The sequence below is a fragment of the Lissotriton vulgaris genome, chromosome 8 (assembly GCF_964263255.1).
Source record: "Lissotriton vulgaris chromosome 8, aLisVul1.2, whole genome shotgun sequence".
Classification (NCBI taxonomy): domain Eukaryota; kingdom Metazoa; phylum Chordata; class Amphibia; order Caudata; family Salamandridae; genus Lissotriton; species Lissotriton vulgaris.
Window position 1 is genome coordinate 36,766,117 of NC_141696.1, and position 19,281 is coordinate 36,785,397.

The 19,281-nt window shown below is 44.3% G+C and overlaps 1 protein-coding gene across 1 annotated transcript in view; it reads left to right on the forward strand.

The window, feature by feature from the left end:
• The window catches only part of LOC147693333 (vomeronasal type-2 receptor 26-like), a 169,114-nt gene that overhangs the window by 128,054 nt on the left and 21,779 nt on the right, over window positions 1–19,281 (forward strand). The window contains exon 4 of the mRNA XM_086935938.1: window positions 13,979–14,102. Within this exon, the coding sequence (XP_086792064.1) occupies window positions 13,979–14,102 (124 nt within the window). The remainder of the gene's footprint in view (window positions 1–13,978; window positions 14,103–19,281) is intronic.

Consider the following 19,281-nt stretch of genomic DNA (forward strand, 5'->3'; position numbering starts at 1 on the left):
CCTGCTGTAGAGACATGAGAGTTTTGTCTGGTGGCAGCTTTGACTGAACTAATGTAGCACAGAGGGTTAATATGCCTACTGCAAAGAAAGTGTACCATGCATTTTCAAAAACAGTACTTTATATGCATAGGTCAGTGGGTTACTGCTTTTGTCACAGAGATTCTTTTCTTACAGTGCAGTTCATAAGTGACAGTCGTAATCTAGCACAGTGACCAATAAACTGTCATCAAACAGCTGCTTGCAAACCGCAAGGTACAAGTTAGTGACTTATGTTTTTTCTCAGTCTTTCATTATCCTGATGCTTTTAAAAAGATTTATTTGGGTTGAAATACATTTTTATTGTTAAAGCCAATGCTAACCACTGTGTGATGTTCTGAATCCTGAGTTTGTGCTTCTCCAGACCAGCACTCTTTAAAAATGCCTACCAGTATGAATGACATGTGAATTCTACACCTTGTAGTCCCCTTTGCCTTATGTAACATTTTCTATACTCTGATTGACACATATGATTCATTGTCTCTATATGTGTGTGATGTAAAGTGCTCTGACATCCTACAAAGGTATGAGAGATGCTATAAAAAATGAAATACATGTGACAGAGGGGCTATGGAGTGATGAGAGGCACTGTTGGAGGGTGATAGTGGGGGAATCATTGAAGAACCCCCAGACAGATTATTGTATTCTTGTGCATAGTCAGGTCACATTTACTATTCTTTAAAAGATAATACAATTCTATATACAATGATAAATGTGTTGTAGAATGCACCATTGTTTCCTAAATGTCTTAAGGGAGGGCCTCCCAAAGCCCCCTTTGTAGGGGTCAGGCTCACTCCCTGCACTTGGTGTGCACCCTATGGGGACTGGTCTGAAATCATTTGCCAGGGCTGCTTTGGGTTTTCAGTCTGGCCCTGGCAGGAGCAGGAGCCTTGTACTGCGAAATAAAGCCAACCATTGAAAAGTCAGGGAGATGCAGCAACAACCTTCCCATTAACTTTTTTCATTTTCCTGCAAATTATTTCAATATAAAATACAGCAGAAGTGGCGGAGAGTGTCACTAGCCTCCTTGGCTTAACAGCACACTTCGCCACTTCAGAAACGCAGGGCTGCACCATATTTACAAGAATATGGTGCAGCCCTGCGTTTCCCCTGTGCTGGCGCTACACTTAACAGGGGAAGATTGTTTATGTACAGGAAGATCCCCCTTCCTGCACATAAACTATCTTGAAATATAATTTTGTCACTTCTATGTGTGCTTCTTAATGCATCACACATGGAAGTTACAAAATGTCATTTTTTAAAGGTTGTAGATGTGCAGGAAGGGTCACCTTCCTGAACATAAACAATCCAAGGCGTTTTGCAAAAACAAAGAGAAATGAAGCATTTCTCCTTGCTTCGCCAAGTTCAGACCAGGTTTTCCCTGTTCTTAATTTTGGCGCTGCTTCCCATTCACGATTCCCTTGTAAATAGGGGGCAGCTTCAAAATCAATGGGTTTTACAGGGGAAACGCCCATCGCAACACCCACTGCCCACCCATTTCACGCTAAGCATTGGGCGAAAGGGGGTCTTATTTACAAGGCACCGTTAAGCCACGTTAAATGGCTTAACGTTGCCTTGTAAATAAGGTAAAGCCCCTATCACCACGGGAACATCTCAAAAAGTGATGTTCCCATGGTGATAGGGGCTTGTAAATATGCCCCATAATCATTAGTAGTTCGAGTATTTGTTTTTTGTGTACATCTGTGTTGATTTTTTCTGAATTACTGTTTTAAAGTTTGACATTTAAATCCGACAAATTGCTTGGGGGTCCCCGGCTTCCAGTGGTGACTTAATGGGGGTCCTCAGGAGTCAAAGGTTTGGGAACCACTGGGTTAGAGGATCAGACTGTGAACTGAACTTCTTAGGTTATTTCAGGCTCCAAAGGTCACTCTACCAACTTGTCCCAGTAGCACCATTGACAGGGAGCACACCCACCAGCTAGAAAGATAGAGAAATACTTGGTGGACAAGCCAGTGCAAGTCCAGGGGTCATAAAGAAAACATTTCACCCTGTTCCCTCTCCCGAGAACCAGCTCAAGGAGCAGGCCACTTATGACGCATTCTTGAGGAACATTTGAGGCCAGTGCCTGGCTGTGGCTGGGTTGTGGCTTAGCATAAAGATAGATAGATAGATAGATAGATAGATAGATAGATAGATAGATAGATAGATAGATAGATAGATAGATAGATAGATAGATAGATAGATAGATAGATAGATAGATAGATAGATAGATAGATAGATAGAGGGCACACCCAGTCCCAACCTACCAAGAAGGTTCATATTGTAGGTCTAAGCATATAATGTTACTTATTCTCTTTTCGTTAGGTCTATATGGCCCACCAGCAAGGCCACAACAGCTTGTTCTATATACTAGGGAGCTAACCCTTACTAATAAAGCGTTGACTCATTTATACTTGTTCAACTTAGACCTTACACTACCTCGAACAATTGTAACTGTGATTCAGTATACTTTATTCAGGATTGTGGATATTAGTACATTTGTACCAAAGATGGTTCACTTCATAAGGACGAACATGGACCAAAACGTGGATGCCTAATGCCTGTCATGTGGACTTAATAGTATGAAAGTTATTTTTTCTAAGCAGTTTATTTTTTTTATATTTCATTTCTTCACAAACATCTCTATGTTTATTATGTTGTTAAGTCTTTGTTTGCCCTAAATTGCATGTGTGCTGCTCAACAGAAATGCTTTGGTGAAACAGTGTTTATTTTATGAAAAGGATGAATTATTTAAAACTAGTCTTTGGGGTCCCTTTGTTATGTGGTGTGATCACAGAAGAAACTTCAGGCAGAATCTGTAGTTGATGCGACCCGGCAGCTCAGACACCCAGCATAAAAATGCCATTTCTCCAGCTAGTCCAGATGAAGCCCTAAATTCAACAAGAACGGTGGTGCATAAGAACTCCACAAAGAGCCTTACAAAGATCCAAACACATTTTGCAGCATACCTGCACTCAGAAATCTAAAGTGATCTGAGGTGACCTATAATTGTCAATATAGATCCCACTGGGGCATTACCTTTGCCTCCAGCAAGGAAACCATCAAGTCTGATGTAGTTGTCTTTGAACAGTGGGAATGTTTTAACTCTGGCAGCAGGGCTGCCTTTACTAATTCTTGATGTCATGATAGTCGATGCCACTTCTTCTTTAAAGTGCAGTCATTAATTATGCTCACCAGTACGGATATTTAGAACAGCCTTACACCTCTGTGGCCCTAAGCTCCGCTCGCCCCTATTTCTACTAACACTAGCATTGGCTCCCTGGGTTACTGACAGCACAGTAGAACCTGAGCTCCTGGTTCGACCGTGCTGGGTGGACCATGACTGGCTGAGATCGTTTGCTACTGTTACTTTATTGTTCTAATTTAGTGTTTTATTGGTTTCCACGTGTTGCTTTATTTACACTTGTTGCACCTTTGCCACATCTGCATCAGTCTTTGCTGATTGTAAGTTCTTGGGTGCCTTTTTCATTTAGCAATTTCCACCACTTCTAGCTCTAACCTTCCTGCCGACCCCTCCCACTACCCAGTGTTACATATGGAAGCTACTACGCGGCCATGCTTAAAGCAAGCCTGTTTGTGCCCATCCGCACCTGGACCATGCCCAGCACCAGGTCCTCTAGCTCTTTGACCCCATGAAGATACACTGCAGCAGACCTTCAAGCCCCTGAACCCCAGATGTGCCAACACTCTCTGCTGCTGCACATCCCCACAGACCACCAAAGGACAATCCTCCAGTCGACGCTGTCACTTCACCATCAGCACTGAGGCTTCCAACGACACCAGCAACACCGCCAATACAGCTGGGCTAGCTACATCAACTAAGACCCCCACAGCGAACCTCCAGGGCATCCCACTCAATGCACATTCTTTCTGGGACATGCTCTCCTCCATCACCCCGGTCATTATCTTCTCACAGAAACGTGGCTTCACCCTGCATCCGCACCAGATATCGCCACCGCCATCCTTGAAGGTTATAAGATCACACACAGACACCAAACCAACGGCACAAATTTCACTCACTTTGCACAGCCCAAATATTTTCCATCACCTAACCATATACATATCCTATCTGTTGTATCTAATGACTACATGGGTTATTCTTGTAACTCTTCTTCTACACATCTTTCTTTTTGCGATCATCAAGAGATGTGGCGGTAGGATATCCAAATGTTGACGCCGGCCTCTCTTGGCAGTTGATGGAAATCCGACTTTCTTCAATGAGGTCGCTTCCCAGTGTTCTTTATACTCCTGTTGTGGAAATATCTGTTTTTCTCTTTTGCTCTCTTTCTTCACTTGACCACCAGATTTTGTTATGGTAGTACAGAGGTGGAATCCCCATCATCTACAGGGACAACATCTGCTGCACATCATGCCCGACAATCCAACACCAGTAATGGAATACCAGCTCCACACAGATTGGAAAAGCACCATAAGAGGTACCCTTGCCTACAGAGCACCAGCACCACACCCCCAGCTTCTGCAACACCTTCCCAGGCGTCATTGCCTCACTAGCAATTGACGTAGAGCACTACATCTTCCTGAGGGACCTTAACTTTCACCTTGACGACCACAGTAACACCAACTCCACCGACCTCCTGGAAAGCATGAGCAACATCTGATTCAAACAGCTTATAACTGACCCCACCCCACATCTTTACCTCCAGCAACAGTCAGATACATCCACACTACACAACCCTACACCCCTGGTCCGACCACCACAGTGTACATTTCACCATCACAGGACCCAACTACCCAAGCGCCGGCCTCATCCGATTCATGCGCAGAGACTGGAAAAGATACCAGAAGAGCAGTGGATTGATACACTCTGCTCCCGCCTCCCATACCTTACACATGACCGCAAACAACCAGCAAATCACTTCACTCAGTGGCTCTCAAAATGTGCCAATACCATCACCCCTGCCAAGACAACAAAGGCAAAACAGCAAAGAAAAGAGCAAGCTGGTTCAATGAGGAACTGCACTCGAAAGGAAGTGGGAGTGTTTTAACAGACCGCAACACCTACAGGACTGCTCTCAACCAGTACCACTGCCTCCTGAAAGAAACAAAGAACGTCCTAGCAGGCCACATTGAAGCCAGTGCAAGCCACCGCAAAGAACTCTTCACCATCATGAAGGAGTTCACCAATCAACAATGACATTACTCCCTCCCAGGAACTGTGCGACAACTTTTCAGACTTCTTCCATGACAAGATCTTGACCATCAATGAAAACTTTGAAAACCAACGCACCGCAACTGACAGCATCAACCGACTCACACCCACGAACACAAACACCGAACACCTACTCACCCACTGAGAACCCCTCAACACGCTAGAAACTACTGCCATCATGAACTCCGTGCACTCTGGGGCTCCCATGACCCCACCATGTCTACAACCTCGGAAGGAAGACAATCGGCAACACCACTCGTGGCTACTGCCGCGTCCAGGGGGCTCTTGCCGCTCCGGCCCCGCCCGGGACACAGCTCGCGGCTCCTACCACGTCCAGGATGCTTTCGGCCTCCGTGGTATACCCTTGCAGCGGGTTGGCCTCAATCAGCGTCTTTTTTTGCCTGCTTGCCTCATTTTTCAGGCGGTTTACAGGCTTATCCATGCCGGGTGCCGGGTGCCAGGTGCTGCAGTCGGCGTCTTCCTAGTCTTGTTCCTCGCTCGACGTTCGTTTACTCGACAGCGCCCTCTGGTCTCTTAGAGAATCGGTTCATCAGCAATCGGCAATAAACTCAGGAAGGTCCTGAACACATACATCACCAAGGCCTTCTCTACTGAGGAATGGAAATCCGCTGAAGTGAGGCCCCTCCTAAAGAAACCATCCACCAACCCAGCCGATCTGAAGAAGTACCGGCCCATCTCACTACTCCCCTACCCTGCAAAAGTCCTTGAGAAAGTGATTAACCAGCAACTCACCCAAAACCTAGAAGACACAACGTCCTGGACCTTTCCCAATCCAGATTTCAAACCAACCACAGCACCAAGTCAGCCCTGATCGAAGCCACTAACAATATCAGAGGCCTCCTGGACCCCGGGGAAACAGCAGCCTTCATCCTCTTGGACCTTTCCACTGTGTTTGATACCGTATCTCGCCACATCCTGATCAACAGACTCCACCACATCAGGATTCAAGGAAATGCATTCAAATGGATCACCTCAAAGATCCGTCTGGTACTGTTCACCTCAGAGCCAAGGAAGATCATCTGTGGGTCCCACAGGATACTCCCCTAGCCCGACCCTCTTCAACACCTACATGACCCCCTGGCCGACACTGTCAGATCACACATGCTCAACATCATCTCCTATGCTGACAACACCCAGATCATCCTCTCCCTGTCCAAAGACTCCCCGAACCACCAAAGCTAACTTCCTCAGATGCATGATGAAAGTTGCAGACTGGATGAAGTACAACTGTCTTAAACCTGGCGGGTCCACTCAGCCTTTCATCCATCTGAGGTCGATAAAATGAGTACCATTGAGTTGGGTAACAATAAACATCTGTTATTCAGCGCCAAGAAACCTAAGGGTGAACGTGCGCTTTACAAATACACATGTTATGTTTTATGTTATGTTAAACTCAACTCAGAGAAAACAGAAGTCCTCATCTTTGGGAACATCTCACTGTGGAACCGCTCATGGTGGCCAGTAGAGCTCGGCCCAATTCCTTACCCAACTTACCAGGCCCGTAACCTAGGTATTGTCCTAGATAACAAGCTATCCATGAAGAAACAAGTCAACGCAGGCGCTTCCACACCCTGCGCATGCTCTGCAACATCTTCAGGTGGCTCCCAGTAAACCCTAGAAGAACCATTACGCAGGCACTCATCACCAGTAGTCTGGACTACAGTAACACGGTCTATGTAGGAATCACAGCAAACCTCCTGAAGAGACTCCAAACATTACAGAAGTCAGATGCAAGACTCATCCTCGACTTCCACAGAAGGACCCCCATCACACCCCATCTCTGGAAACTAAACTTGTTCCCAATCCAGAAGAGATGCCAGTTCAAAATGCTGACCCACACCACAAGGCCCTGCACAACGAAGGACTAGCATACATCAACAACTGCCTAACCTTCCACCAACCATCCAGCCACCTCTGCTCTGCCTCCCTCTCCATTGCAGACACCTCACGGATCCGTCAAGCCAACAGCGGAAGACACTCCTTAATATACCTGGCAGCATAGTTGAAGACTCTACAATCCAAGTTGGCTAATGCCGTAACCTGCGGCTGCAATTAAATGTTAAAGAGCAGCAGGGCAGAGCCTTGAGGGACGCAGCAACTAAGGATGCCTTTTGTCCGATACCCGCTCTCCCAACTGGATTCTCTGGGACCGACCTAACAAGAAGGATTCGAGCCGTTGGTGTGCCAGCCCACAGATGCCCAGAGCAGTGAGCCTGGCCAGCAGTTGTGCATGGCATTAGGTGTGCTGGAGAATGTGAAAAGATCCATGCACTTTCTATGAGTCTAAACACCAGATCTACCCCTGAAAGGTGTGTGTAAGGTTCATGAAATGTCCTCGTCCTATCAGCACTCTGCTTCATTCTTCATTGAGGTGAATGTTATTCAGGCTCTTAGCTGCATTGCTTTGCAGAGATATTGAATAATGTACTCGCATGCGTGATAAGTTTCAGGAAACAGCTCACTGCGTGGGCTTTCAATTTGAATGGGGTATTCTGAAAGCACTGTTGCATCACTTCTAGGGTACCCTTCAACAAAGTCTTACTATTCATCCAACCATTATGGATGTGATACTAAGGGCTTGGAAGGATCTGGATAAAATAGTCCTTCCCCACTTTATGGCTCTTCTTTACATATTATCATTAATGGAGGATAAATTACATGAAGCAGCTTCTGCAGTTTCCCTGGTGTGCAACCTGGTTGTGCATAAAGAGTGGAGGGGTAGATCTTGAAAGATCTATCAAATCAGATAGATTCTTCCGTGAAAAAAGGATATTTGTGATTATTCATGGGTTATATACAGCTCAATCCTAAATTACAGCTTTCACATAGATGTTTAAATCTGTGGAAACATAGCAATGAATGTTCTGATTTGCTTGAAGGGATGGACCATCAGACTGAACTCTCGGATATCTCTTTGGATGCCGTCCATGGCTCATTTTAGTTAGTAGTCCCTTCACTGCAGCACAACAGAACGTAAAGAGGGGCATACTGACACAGCACAAAAATCGGTTGCTCTTCCTTTGTCATTTGAGGGAACTCAGTAGCTTGGTCCATAGGAGAAGATACATAGGCTCTTTAGGGAGAGGGTGCATATTTCCAATTTTAGATAACTACATCAGCAGCAACAGCACATATCTTTTTTCTTTGTCATTGAGTTATGGGAAGAAGTATTGCTTTCGTTAACCTTCCAGAGTGGAGCAGCTCAAACTCAGGCCAGGAAAGTCAAAAGGAAGAACTAGAATGATTGCAAATTTAAGAACCAGAAACAGATGTAATCAAATCAACAGTGGTCCTATCAATGCTGAAAGTTACCATGGATTTTTGGTAGGAGAATGCCAACATTATTTCATTGAGGCCTGAGAAGAACATTTCCTCAGATCAATGGGTCCTTCAAGTGGTCAGATCAGGATACAAAATTTAGTTTTCTTAGCCTTCATCAGAATCAATGGTCAACTTCATGGCCATTCTGCCCAAATAACAGGTTGGCAATGCTGTTCAATTCTTACTTCAGAAACAAGCAACTGTGAAAGCCCCCATGCATCATAATTGGGATTGTGAGTTTCCTACATTGCTTTCCTGGTCCCAAGGATGTCGGGGGAATTCGGAATGTTCATAGACTTGAAGCATACAACTTGCCTGTTCCCTTAAAAAGGGAGACTTTGCAGGGGTACTGTCAAGTCACCAGATGCTGTAGTCCAGAAAACACTACAGTTACAACAAGGCGAACACAGCAACAGAAAATATAGACATGCATAAGCAGGGCAAACATTTCAAAGGACAAGGCATGTCGGTCACTCTACACCAGCAACACTAGAGTCTGCCACAGCAAGTAGCAATTCGGGGTCAACGTAGGCAGAGTTAATACAAAGGCGTAATATATGCGTACAGAGCCGAATGGAAGTAGCAGTCATTAAGACTGCCTTAGTTATTGTAATTGCATTTTTATATTGCTTACTACCCCTGACAAGGGAGGAGAATGCTACTCAGGAACACAAAAGGATTAGTGGTGAATTAGTATAGTGAAACATTAAATTAATTTGAGCGATGCATACGTTAGTCTGTTATTTGGATTGAGAAGGATAGTGGAGGCATAGAAGAGGGAAAAGTTTGCATTTATATAGTGCTTTCCAATCCTGATAAGGTGATAAAGCACTTTTCTGCAAGTATCACACAACTGCGGAACCCAACAAGGATTAGTGGTGAATTAGTGCATGGAATCAGGAAATTAATTTGATTTCAGCGGTGGACATGTTAGTCTGTTATTTGGATTGTAAAAACCTAGTGGAAGGATAGAAGAGGGAACGGTTTGCATTTATATAGCGCTTTCCAATCCTGATAAGGTGATAAAGCACTTTTCTGCAAGTATCACACAACTGCAGAACCCAACAAGGATTAGTAGTGAATTAGTGCATGGAATCAGGAAATTAATTTGATTTCAGCGGTGGACATGTTAGTCTGTTATTTGGATTGTAAAATCATAGTGGAAGGATAAAAGAGGGAATTGTTTGCATTTATATAGTGCTTGCTACCTGATGAGGTGTTGAAGCAATTTTGGCAGGTCGAATGCTACACCGGAACCCAAACAGGACTAATGGGGAAATTAGTGTAGGGTAATATGAAATTTACTTGAGCGGTGGACATGCTAGTCTGCTATTTGGATTGAAACGGAAGGGTGAAGGAATAGAAGAGGGAAGGATTAAAACATTTTTTAACCTTCATAGCAGTAGGAGGGGGTTTGGGATGAGTAAAGAGGAGGTGGTGGGTGGTTTATTCTTGTATCGTGGGATTTTGAGGTGAGGTGCCACTCAAGAGAGGAGGTTCATTTGAATAATGTATTTTGTGATTATATTCCGAATGAAGAGCGGTCCTGTTCCATGTATTGCTTTGTGGGTGATACGAAGCAGCTTGATTGTGGATATTCTGGAAACCGGTAACAAATGTAGGGCTTTCAAAGCAAGGGAGATGTGGGCTTGCTGCTTTATATGTAAGAGTCATCTGGCAGTTCTGAATCCGTTGTAGTCTTTTCATAGTGGTTAAAGATGATCTGTGGTAGAGGCTACTGGCACAATCAAGTTTGGACAGAACAAGATAGATGGTTGCCTGGACCTTGTGTCAAAATCCCAGGTGGGGGAAGATGCGACACAGAGTTTTTATAGTAACGAAACTTGATCTTGATAGTTTGGCCACTTGGGCATTCAGGGATAGCTTGGAGAGGATGATAATTCTGAGGTTTCTTACTATCTTGGATACTTTAGGCAGGGTTCCCAGATCATCAGTCCACGCGGCAAGTGGGTCATAATTTTTCCAGTCGCCACACGAGTATTTCCATTTTTGAAGCATTCAATTTGAGATGTCTCCATGTCATCCACTGATCCATGGCTCTGATACAACAGAAAACGGGTGGGTTTCCATTGTATTTGAGGCATTCCAGTTTAAGGAGTATTTGTGCGTCATCTGCATAGTTATAGCACGTGAAGTGAACTTGATTGACTAGAGCTGGTAATGACAATATGTAGATGTTGAAAAGCATGTGTGAGATGATAGAGCCTTGAGAAACCCATGCTTTTGTGCAGTATGGTTCGGAAGAGAAAGGGGGTATGAAATACATTAGTTCTGTAGTGAAGGTAGGATGTTATCCAGTCTAGAGCAGTCCTCTCTCTGCTGGCTTTGTAGAGTCTTTTTATCAGAGTGTCATTGACAACTGTGTCAAAGGAAACTGAGAGATCAAAGAGAGGTAGCGCAGCAACCCCATTCTGGGCAACTGTGTTCTTTAGGTCAGCCCAGAAGGCAAGAAGGGCAGATTCAGTGCCTCTTTCTGGGTGGAATCCCGGTTGACAGTCTGAAAGTATGGCATAATCTTCAATGAACTGTGACATCTGGGCAAATGCTGCTCTTTCTATCAGTTTGCTCAGGAAGGGTCCATTTTTAATCAGTCTGTAGTTGTCGGGGTTTAGCGGGTCCAGGTTTCTTTTTTTTAGTAATGGGAGCAGGTATGACTTTTCTGGAAATATTCCTGCAGTTAAGGAATTGTTGATGATTTTTCTTACTGGTGTGGCAGCAGAGGTTGTTAGAAGAATTCTCTTACAGGTTTGGGGTGGACATTGGTCAGAACGGCTGCCGACAGGCCGGCTTGCTTTGATCAGGTCCATAAATTCATCATGCAAAATTTGTTACAAGGAATGAAGAGGCTGGGTTAGCATATTCTGGGGTTGTTATTTTGGAAAAGGGTTGGTGATGGTGGTTTTTCTTAGTTTTAAATAGGAGTCCAATGTGTCTGCTTTGGCCGTGTAATGATTTGTCAGTTTGTCTGTGAAATCTTGAGTAATGGGATGAGCTTTTGCTCTGCAATTTTGATTAGGAAGTTCAGTGAGAATTTTATAGAATTCTTTATTTGCATATTTAGCATTTTTTATTCGGTCTGAATAGTATTTAGTTTAGCTTTTTTGATAGCTGGCTTGTATAACCTGTTAAGTTTCTGTAGGCGAAGTTTGTTTTAATTGGTGTTAGTTTTGAGCCATGCACGTTGCAGCTTTCTAAATTGTGTTGTTATCTCTTTTAGTTATGTAGTTCTACAAGGTATCTGTTTTCTTTTGTTCTGCTATGTTGTTTTAGTGGTTTTAGGATATTAACCTGTTTACCGCAGCGGACATTCCGGCATCGTGCGGGCGTTCTACACAGTGGGCGGGGCAGCGTCGGCCGTTGGTCGTGTGCAGCACCTGGAAGGTAGTGCTCGCGTCGTCACGGAACATGTTAAAAGCTTCCTGTAGCCACTCATATTGTTTTTGAACAAAATGTATCGTGTCTAGATCTGTACGGGAAGTTGGATCTGTTTTTAAGTGTTTAAGATTGAGTTTGTTCCATGCACGGTGGTTTTAGGTGGGTTGTTCTACGTTGGTAAGCAAGAAAATGGTGGTCTGACCATGTGAGTTGAGTTATTGTTTGAAAGGTAACTAGTTCTGTATTCTTAAAAATGACATCTAGAATGTGTCCAGCAACGTGTGTGGGTGTGTGAACGATATGATGGAGGTTCAGTGCATCTAGGCCAGTGATTGTTATCTCCCTCTTCAGTTTGGTAATTACCTTGTGTGTAAAGAGGATTGAGAAATATCATTAAGTCATGTGCCAAAGGTGGGCAGGTGTGTCCGAATCACTCACAAGCACCAGCCTGTTCTGACATTTATTTTCAGACTAAAGTGCCTCTGCAAAAATGCATTTCTGAAGGGCAGGCAACAGCATGCATTCATAGAACAAGTGCTTACAACCGCCTAGGAAAAAACAAGATCAAAACAGGTGCAAGAATTAGTTGAGCAGTCACAATCATCAATGTGTGAATGGAGTATTTATGAATTGAGAGGGTGGTCGTTTGGCATCTAAGGAGTCAATACAAGGTGTCTCTTCTCATACGTAGGGTACAGTTCTTTGGAGCTGTATTGTTCTTTCTTCTGCAGCAGTGGTGTTGCTATCATTTGCTTGGAATGTACAGTTTAAGGAGGTGCTAGAGACTCATTGCACCCTGTTTATGGCTGTCTTTAGTCACCCAACCAAGGCTGATAAAGGGCATACAGCACCATGATAGGCCACTGAGCATAGATTATATAATCTTAGTAAATCTGTCATCCATGAAGGGCAGCAGCCTGAGCCCTTTGGCGTTTTCGCCTCAGCTTGACAGAACACATCCTTCTAAGCAGGAGGAAGCATTAGCTGAGCTTACCGAATGGACCCTATTGTTGTTGTGAATGACACTCTCCATTTCACCCTTGCCCACATTTGGCTGCCATCTGGTCCAGTGTCATGAGAGTCACTTCAGCAAATGAAGTACTTTAACTAACAGTAATGTAAATGCAATGCTTAATGTTTGCAGGTGGTTGCAGGTGCTGAACACCGGCACTCATTTTTTTGTGGATTGGGAATTATTTTCCAGCATCAGACATTTGCTTGAGAAAAGCAGAGAAAGGAGGAGAGAGAAATATGGGTAAACAGTGACAAAAGTAAGAAAAAAGGGCTGAAAAATAACCTGGATGAGTGTGATAAAGAGGTATGAATTCCAGGGTGGCAGAAGAAAGAGGAAACCCTGGCACTCTGCAGTAGTCTCCGGAGAAAGTGTTTTGGCCTTGCACTTTGGTACACAAGTTAAGTGTATATAAATGCTGGGTCAAGAGTGAAATTCACTGCCTTGCCAAATCCAGACAGATGCAACAGACACTTTGGTCTAGCAAGGAGCCTTTGCTTTTTGGTCACAGCGTGAGACATAGAACTTTCCAGTAAAAATATAGCAACAGTATTGAGAACTGTAGAAAAGTACAGGTACTGCCCTATAAGTACTATAACACCTGTTCTGAGGAGCATTGACTCTGTGAAATACAAGGGACAACACCCCCATTGAGTAGTGTTGATAATGCCCAATAAAAGTATTTCACTTCAGGGGAAAGGGCAATTGATAAAATGTAAGCAGAAAGGGGTAGACATTGAGTACTATGTGAGACATGGCTTGGTGGGTATATAGGTAGGTGAGTTGGATTTTGTGCCCCCCCTCCCCCACCCCATGCAACAGTTCAAATTCAGTATGAACACGTATAGAAGTCTGGGACTGGTCTGGCCCTTTTTTTTGGTATTACCACATTAAAAAATAATAATTACATCAGCCCTACTGATAGGTGTTGCTTCTACCCAGGCAGGAAGTGTTACCCATGTCCTCCATCTTTCGAATACAGTCTTCTTTTCTTCCTGCAGGTCCCCCGCTCTGTCTGCAGTGAGAGTTGTCCTCCTGGGTACAGAAAGGCAGCCAGAGAAGGGGAGCCCGTGTGCTGCTTTGACTGTATCCCCTGCTCCCTTGGAGAGGTCAGCAATGAAACAGGTGGACTTGGGTTTCTTATATTATATTGAGGATGTTAAGTTCTACTAAAAAGTCACTGACAAATGTACAGTTGTGGACCAAGATGTTTCTGCTTTTGTCCTTGGACATTGTAACGATCTGGTAGACTGGAGGACACTTATATTGGAATATTTGGTTGTCAAAATACTGAAGTCAATATTATCAACCTATACTTGGGAGAAGTGTCTCTCGTTCCACAATCAAATCCATACCGTTTCTGTAGCCTGTTTTAGTAAAATTAAAATGATAAAAAAATGTATCAATTACCTGCCCAGTAATCCCAGAAAAACAGTAGCCCAGGCACTTATTACATCGCACCTGGCCTATACCTTGGACTACCAACAGGACTGTGCCACAGACTTCTGATGGTCCAAAATGCCGCAGCCCGGCTAGTCTGTGGCATATCACTCAGAGAACACATCTCCCCATATTTGCGGAAATTACACTGCCTTCCTGTCCACAAAAGGATCGAATTTAAAGCCATGACCCTAGCTTTCCAGACCACAAAAGGACTCGGATCAGCCTCTCTCTTATCGAGCCTGCGCCCTTACTGCAACTCCCGAGCCCTCCGCTCCAATTCCAAACTGTTATTAGTCGTCCCGAGATTCAAGAAAGCTCGTAGGGGTGGCAAAACATTCCAAGTCTGTGCTTCCAACCAATTGGAATAAACTCCAGATTTCCCTCCGATTGAGTCAATCAGAACCCGTTTTTCACAGATCCCTAAAAACGTTCCTTTTTGTTTAAAGCTGCCCTCTGTTACATATGTCTGCTAACTGAGCAATAGTGCCGGGACACCCCGTTGGGGTAGCTGTGCGCTTTATAAAACACACTAATAATAATAATATTACTTGTATCAAATGCACAATATTAATGTTCAACATATCGCCAAGTTAACGTCGTGAGTGTACATTTACTATGCTAATGCCACCTTTACTCACCTTTGATAGTAGATATTCTGTAATGACTAAAACAATCCAAAGGGTTTATATAAAGAAACCCCTACGCACCTGGATAGTAAACAATCGAATAGGTAGGTCATAACTGTAGAGAATACTTAATCATTTGATTGCTCATATCATTTAAGCACAAAGCCGTATATTGAGCAGGTTTGGGTGCCTAACTCTCCCATGCTGATGCTACAGAAGATGCTCTGGAGTGGTAACGCGATCAGTGGACAGGACTAATGACCAGATGTTCCAGGTACCACACCCTGATGGCCCCATCCGGAGTTACTAGGATGACTTGGCCCCGTCACTCCTGATCTTCATATGAACTCGGGGGAGGGGCATGACAGGCAAAGGCAGGAAGGCGTACAGGAGTCTTGTGCTCCAATGTGCAAAATGTTTGACACTGTGCATTCTAAACAGTGGCAAAAAGAGTTAGCAAAGGTTCTCTTCTTTGTCGGAAGACGCCTTGTGCCACTTCGGATGCAGATCCCATTCGTGAAGCACCAGCTGAGATTGTCTGCCCTAAAAGTATGGACGAAGGTTTGTGCTGGAGACCAGAGTCTTCTATTTACTACCTCCACAACCCAGCAGAGAGAGAGGCACTGCCATTGGTTCAATTCCAACTGAGTAGCTACCATTGCAAATCACATGCTGTCATCTCCAAAACATGGATGGCTTCTGAGAGGTTGCCTTGGTGCTGGGTTCATTGGGACTTCAGATTCCACTGCAGAGCCTGCATATTCCAGATGGTGTAGTTAACAAGTAGGATGCAGGAGGTTAGCAGGCCAAGACGCTTTAGAGCTAATCTCATCAAGATCCAAGAGCGAAGATGAAACATCGGTATCATAGCCCAAATGCCCTGGGCCGTTTCCAACAGAGGGAAGGCCTTGTACTGCACTGTGTCCAAGACAGCTCCTATAAAAGGAATCCTCTGTGAAGGTATCAGGTTTGACTTAGCCTGGTTGATCGTGAGCCCCAATGTAGTCAAGAGGTTTGCCATTCTCTCGAGTGGTCTACGAGTGAGCTTGCCTTTAACAACAACTATTCCAGGTAGGGGAACTAATATCTCTGACCTCCATCACTTTTGTGAACACCAAGGGGACACTGATGAGACAGAAGAGGAACACAGCAAACTGAAAATGCTTCTGGCCTACCTTGAACTTCAGGTTAGGTCTGTGGGATTGCATGGTGTGAGTTAGGTGTGGTGGAGCAGAAAGAAGCGACCATGGATAACCATGCTGTACGATCTGTAGTACCCATCTGTCGATGGTGCACCACCCTTGAAGAAAGTAATGGTTTCTGCCTCCTAACATGATGGTTATGCGCAACTAAAGGGAAGCTAAAGTGGCTTGGAAGCTCTTGCCACTTAGAAGTGATACTTAGAGGACTAAAAAACAGGTTGTGCTGTGAGCTGCCTGCCAGATTAACGTCCTCGGCCACTGAAGGACAGGGGTGACTGCAGAGGGGATTGGGGATACTGGCACTGCCTGTAGGATAACCCCATGGAATTTCTTGAACTGGTGAGGTAATTCTTCGGCAGGGGCCGAAGGACCCCGAAAGCGTGCCTTGGCTGTGCTCTCTTATGATAGGCAGATCAGCCTCTTTGCCAAATAGACATGAGATATCAAAAGGCATACCCATTAGGAGGCCTGTACATCTTAGAAAACTGTGGCTCACACACACATGGCAATGTAGCACCATAATAATGGTGTCTCTCACCCGTTCCAGACAATCAGCAGCATCAAGGCCAGCACGAATCATGTCTGTGGCCACATCCTGAGCAACCTGGTAAGATCTTGCAAGCAATGTCCCAGACAGCATGCGTATATATTGGCCAAATAAACAAATAGCACTGACTGGCCTCAATGCTACGCTAGCTGAAGAGAACATTCATTTCCTGAATGCCTCCACCCTTTTCGACTCCCTGCCTGCTAGTGAATGGGTTTGTCTATGAAGTCTGACTAAAACAGGGCTTGGACTAAGTGCACAATAAGGCGTCAGTGTGGGCTTCATTGAATGGAAGCAAGGGCTCTGAAAAGGGTGGCCCAGGTTGCAAAACTTCAATAAGGACATTTGTCTTGACTCCAACTCAAGGCAGTTGTAGCTCCAGGAACTCAGCTGCTCTTCGAATTAGCACTTCAAAGGAAGCATCCTCTTTCATTGGGAGCCCAAGAAGACAATTTAACCATGTATCAGGGGAAGAACCAAGCCCCCTAGCATCATGTGAAGACTGTCATCATTATAGTGGGAGCAGGGGGGTAAATCATCCCCATGCCCACCATCATCATCTGGCAAGCCACAGCCAAACAGGCAGTAGAAGCAGCAGATCACACTCAAGTTTTATGAGGACTGGGTGAGCTGTCACGGATTTGGAGCACTACCGCAGTCAGAAAGTAGCAACCGGTTGGTCCATAGGCCTCGACCTGCTGATGTGTTGCCTGAGGAAACGGGAAACTTGGGTGCACCAGGATCAACTCAGGGATTGGCTCCTCAATCAAAGATCGGGAAAGAGCTCAACTTTCCCCTTTACGCCCTCGCAACTTCTCTTTTCATAGAGTGGTGGGATGGGGTCAAGTCCTGTTTCGCTTTCTGATGCTTGCAGGAATGGCATCGGGAGCGGGTCCACACCCTCAACTTGGAGAGGGGCTTCTGCAAGGCCTGTGACTTCTTCCTGTGTCCTGGTGACATAAAGCTCTGCAGTCCTGGATCTCCTTCGGGTGCATGGGGACGCATTCATCACACAACTTGGCATCATGGCCCGAACCCAAGTATCTTAAGACATAGCTGTGACCGAAATCTATTTTCTGCGGTCATGTCATGGTTTGAAGCATGTCGTTTTAAGAGGGAACGCTGTTCCGCTTGCACACTAAATTTCGATTAGAAGTCGTCAAATGACTGATAAAAAGGAGAGCAGAGCTCTGGATACGAATTTGAAGCAGAGGATAGACCAGAATGAACGTTGGCACACAGGAGCAGTGTTCCCAGTAAGGCACGCACCTGCGCCCCTTTAAGGCACCGAGCGCGCAGTGTAGCGTGTGAAGCGCGCACACGTTCGCACTGAGGCCCTAATTTAAAAAGCGAGCAGCGAAAAACAGCAATTTCTGGGTTGCCTGAGGCCTTTGTGAAAGGATTCCTGTTAATCACAGCGCCCGACATGCGGTGCAATTAACAGAATTTCTTTCACAAAGGCCCACAATCAGCACCCAGCTGCGCTGTACTTGAAAAAGAAATGAAGCAAGTCCGAAGTCAAACGTCATTCACAAATGATGGCCCAGCACCCTTCAGATATTCAACATGTTATTTAAGTATTCTTGACAATGGTCCTATTGCATACAATTCAACAATAGTTAATAGTTTTCCCAAGAAAAAGTGTAAAGAAGTCTCTTCAGTTGAAATCAGTTCTTTATTCAATTTTCTCTTTAAAAAGGATAGCCAACGCATTGCGTCCGTTACCGGACTTCTTCAGGGCTATAAAAATACAAAAACACAAAAATGATATTTACGATAGTGCAGACATACATTACTTAAAAAAACAGATATAGATATTACAGTGTATGTCCATAGTCACAAAATGTACACAAAATCTTTTTTCTTGCTTGGGAAAACATCTTTACCTAACAGTTGTATTACATACATTTGGTCAAGCGCTCATCAGAACAAAAATGCATTGTCTTAAAGTTTTTAGAAATTAAACACAAATATGTCACGAGAAAACCTATATACATACTTTTTGTATCCAAACAGTTATATTATTCCACAAAAAGCACCATTAATACATTGCAGAAAGGTTTTCTATTTTTTCACATTTCAAAGCTTTTTTAAATACTCAATATGTAAAGGCGAGAAAAATATATACCTTTATTTGGCATCATAACAGTAGTGATTCAAATCTTTAGATACTGGACATAGTCAATCAGTCTGTAAATGGAATGATGCCCATCATTATACATATGTTAAACTTTTTCACACCAAAAATAATATTTATTTGCATGCAGGCATATAACATCATTTCCATATAGCAAGTTCCAAGGGTTCTAAACAAGTACTATATTACTATGATTCCTCATCGCTCCTGCCCTGAGTGGTCGCTCCCCTGTCTCTCTGCCGAGACGCGGTATTGTAGAACAGTGCTGCATAGCGACTAACTGTGCCATTATTAGTTCGCTTGGAAGTTAAATTGTTTTAATCTCGCTTGCTTGTACCATTTCTGCCTG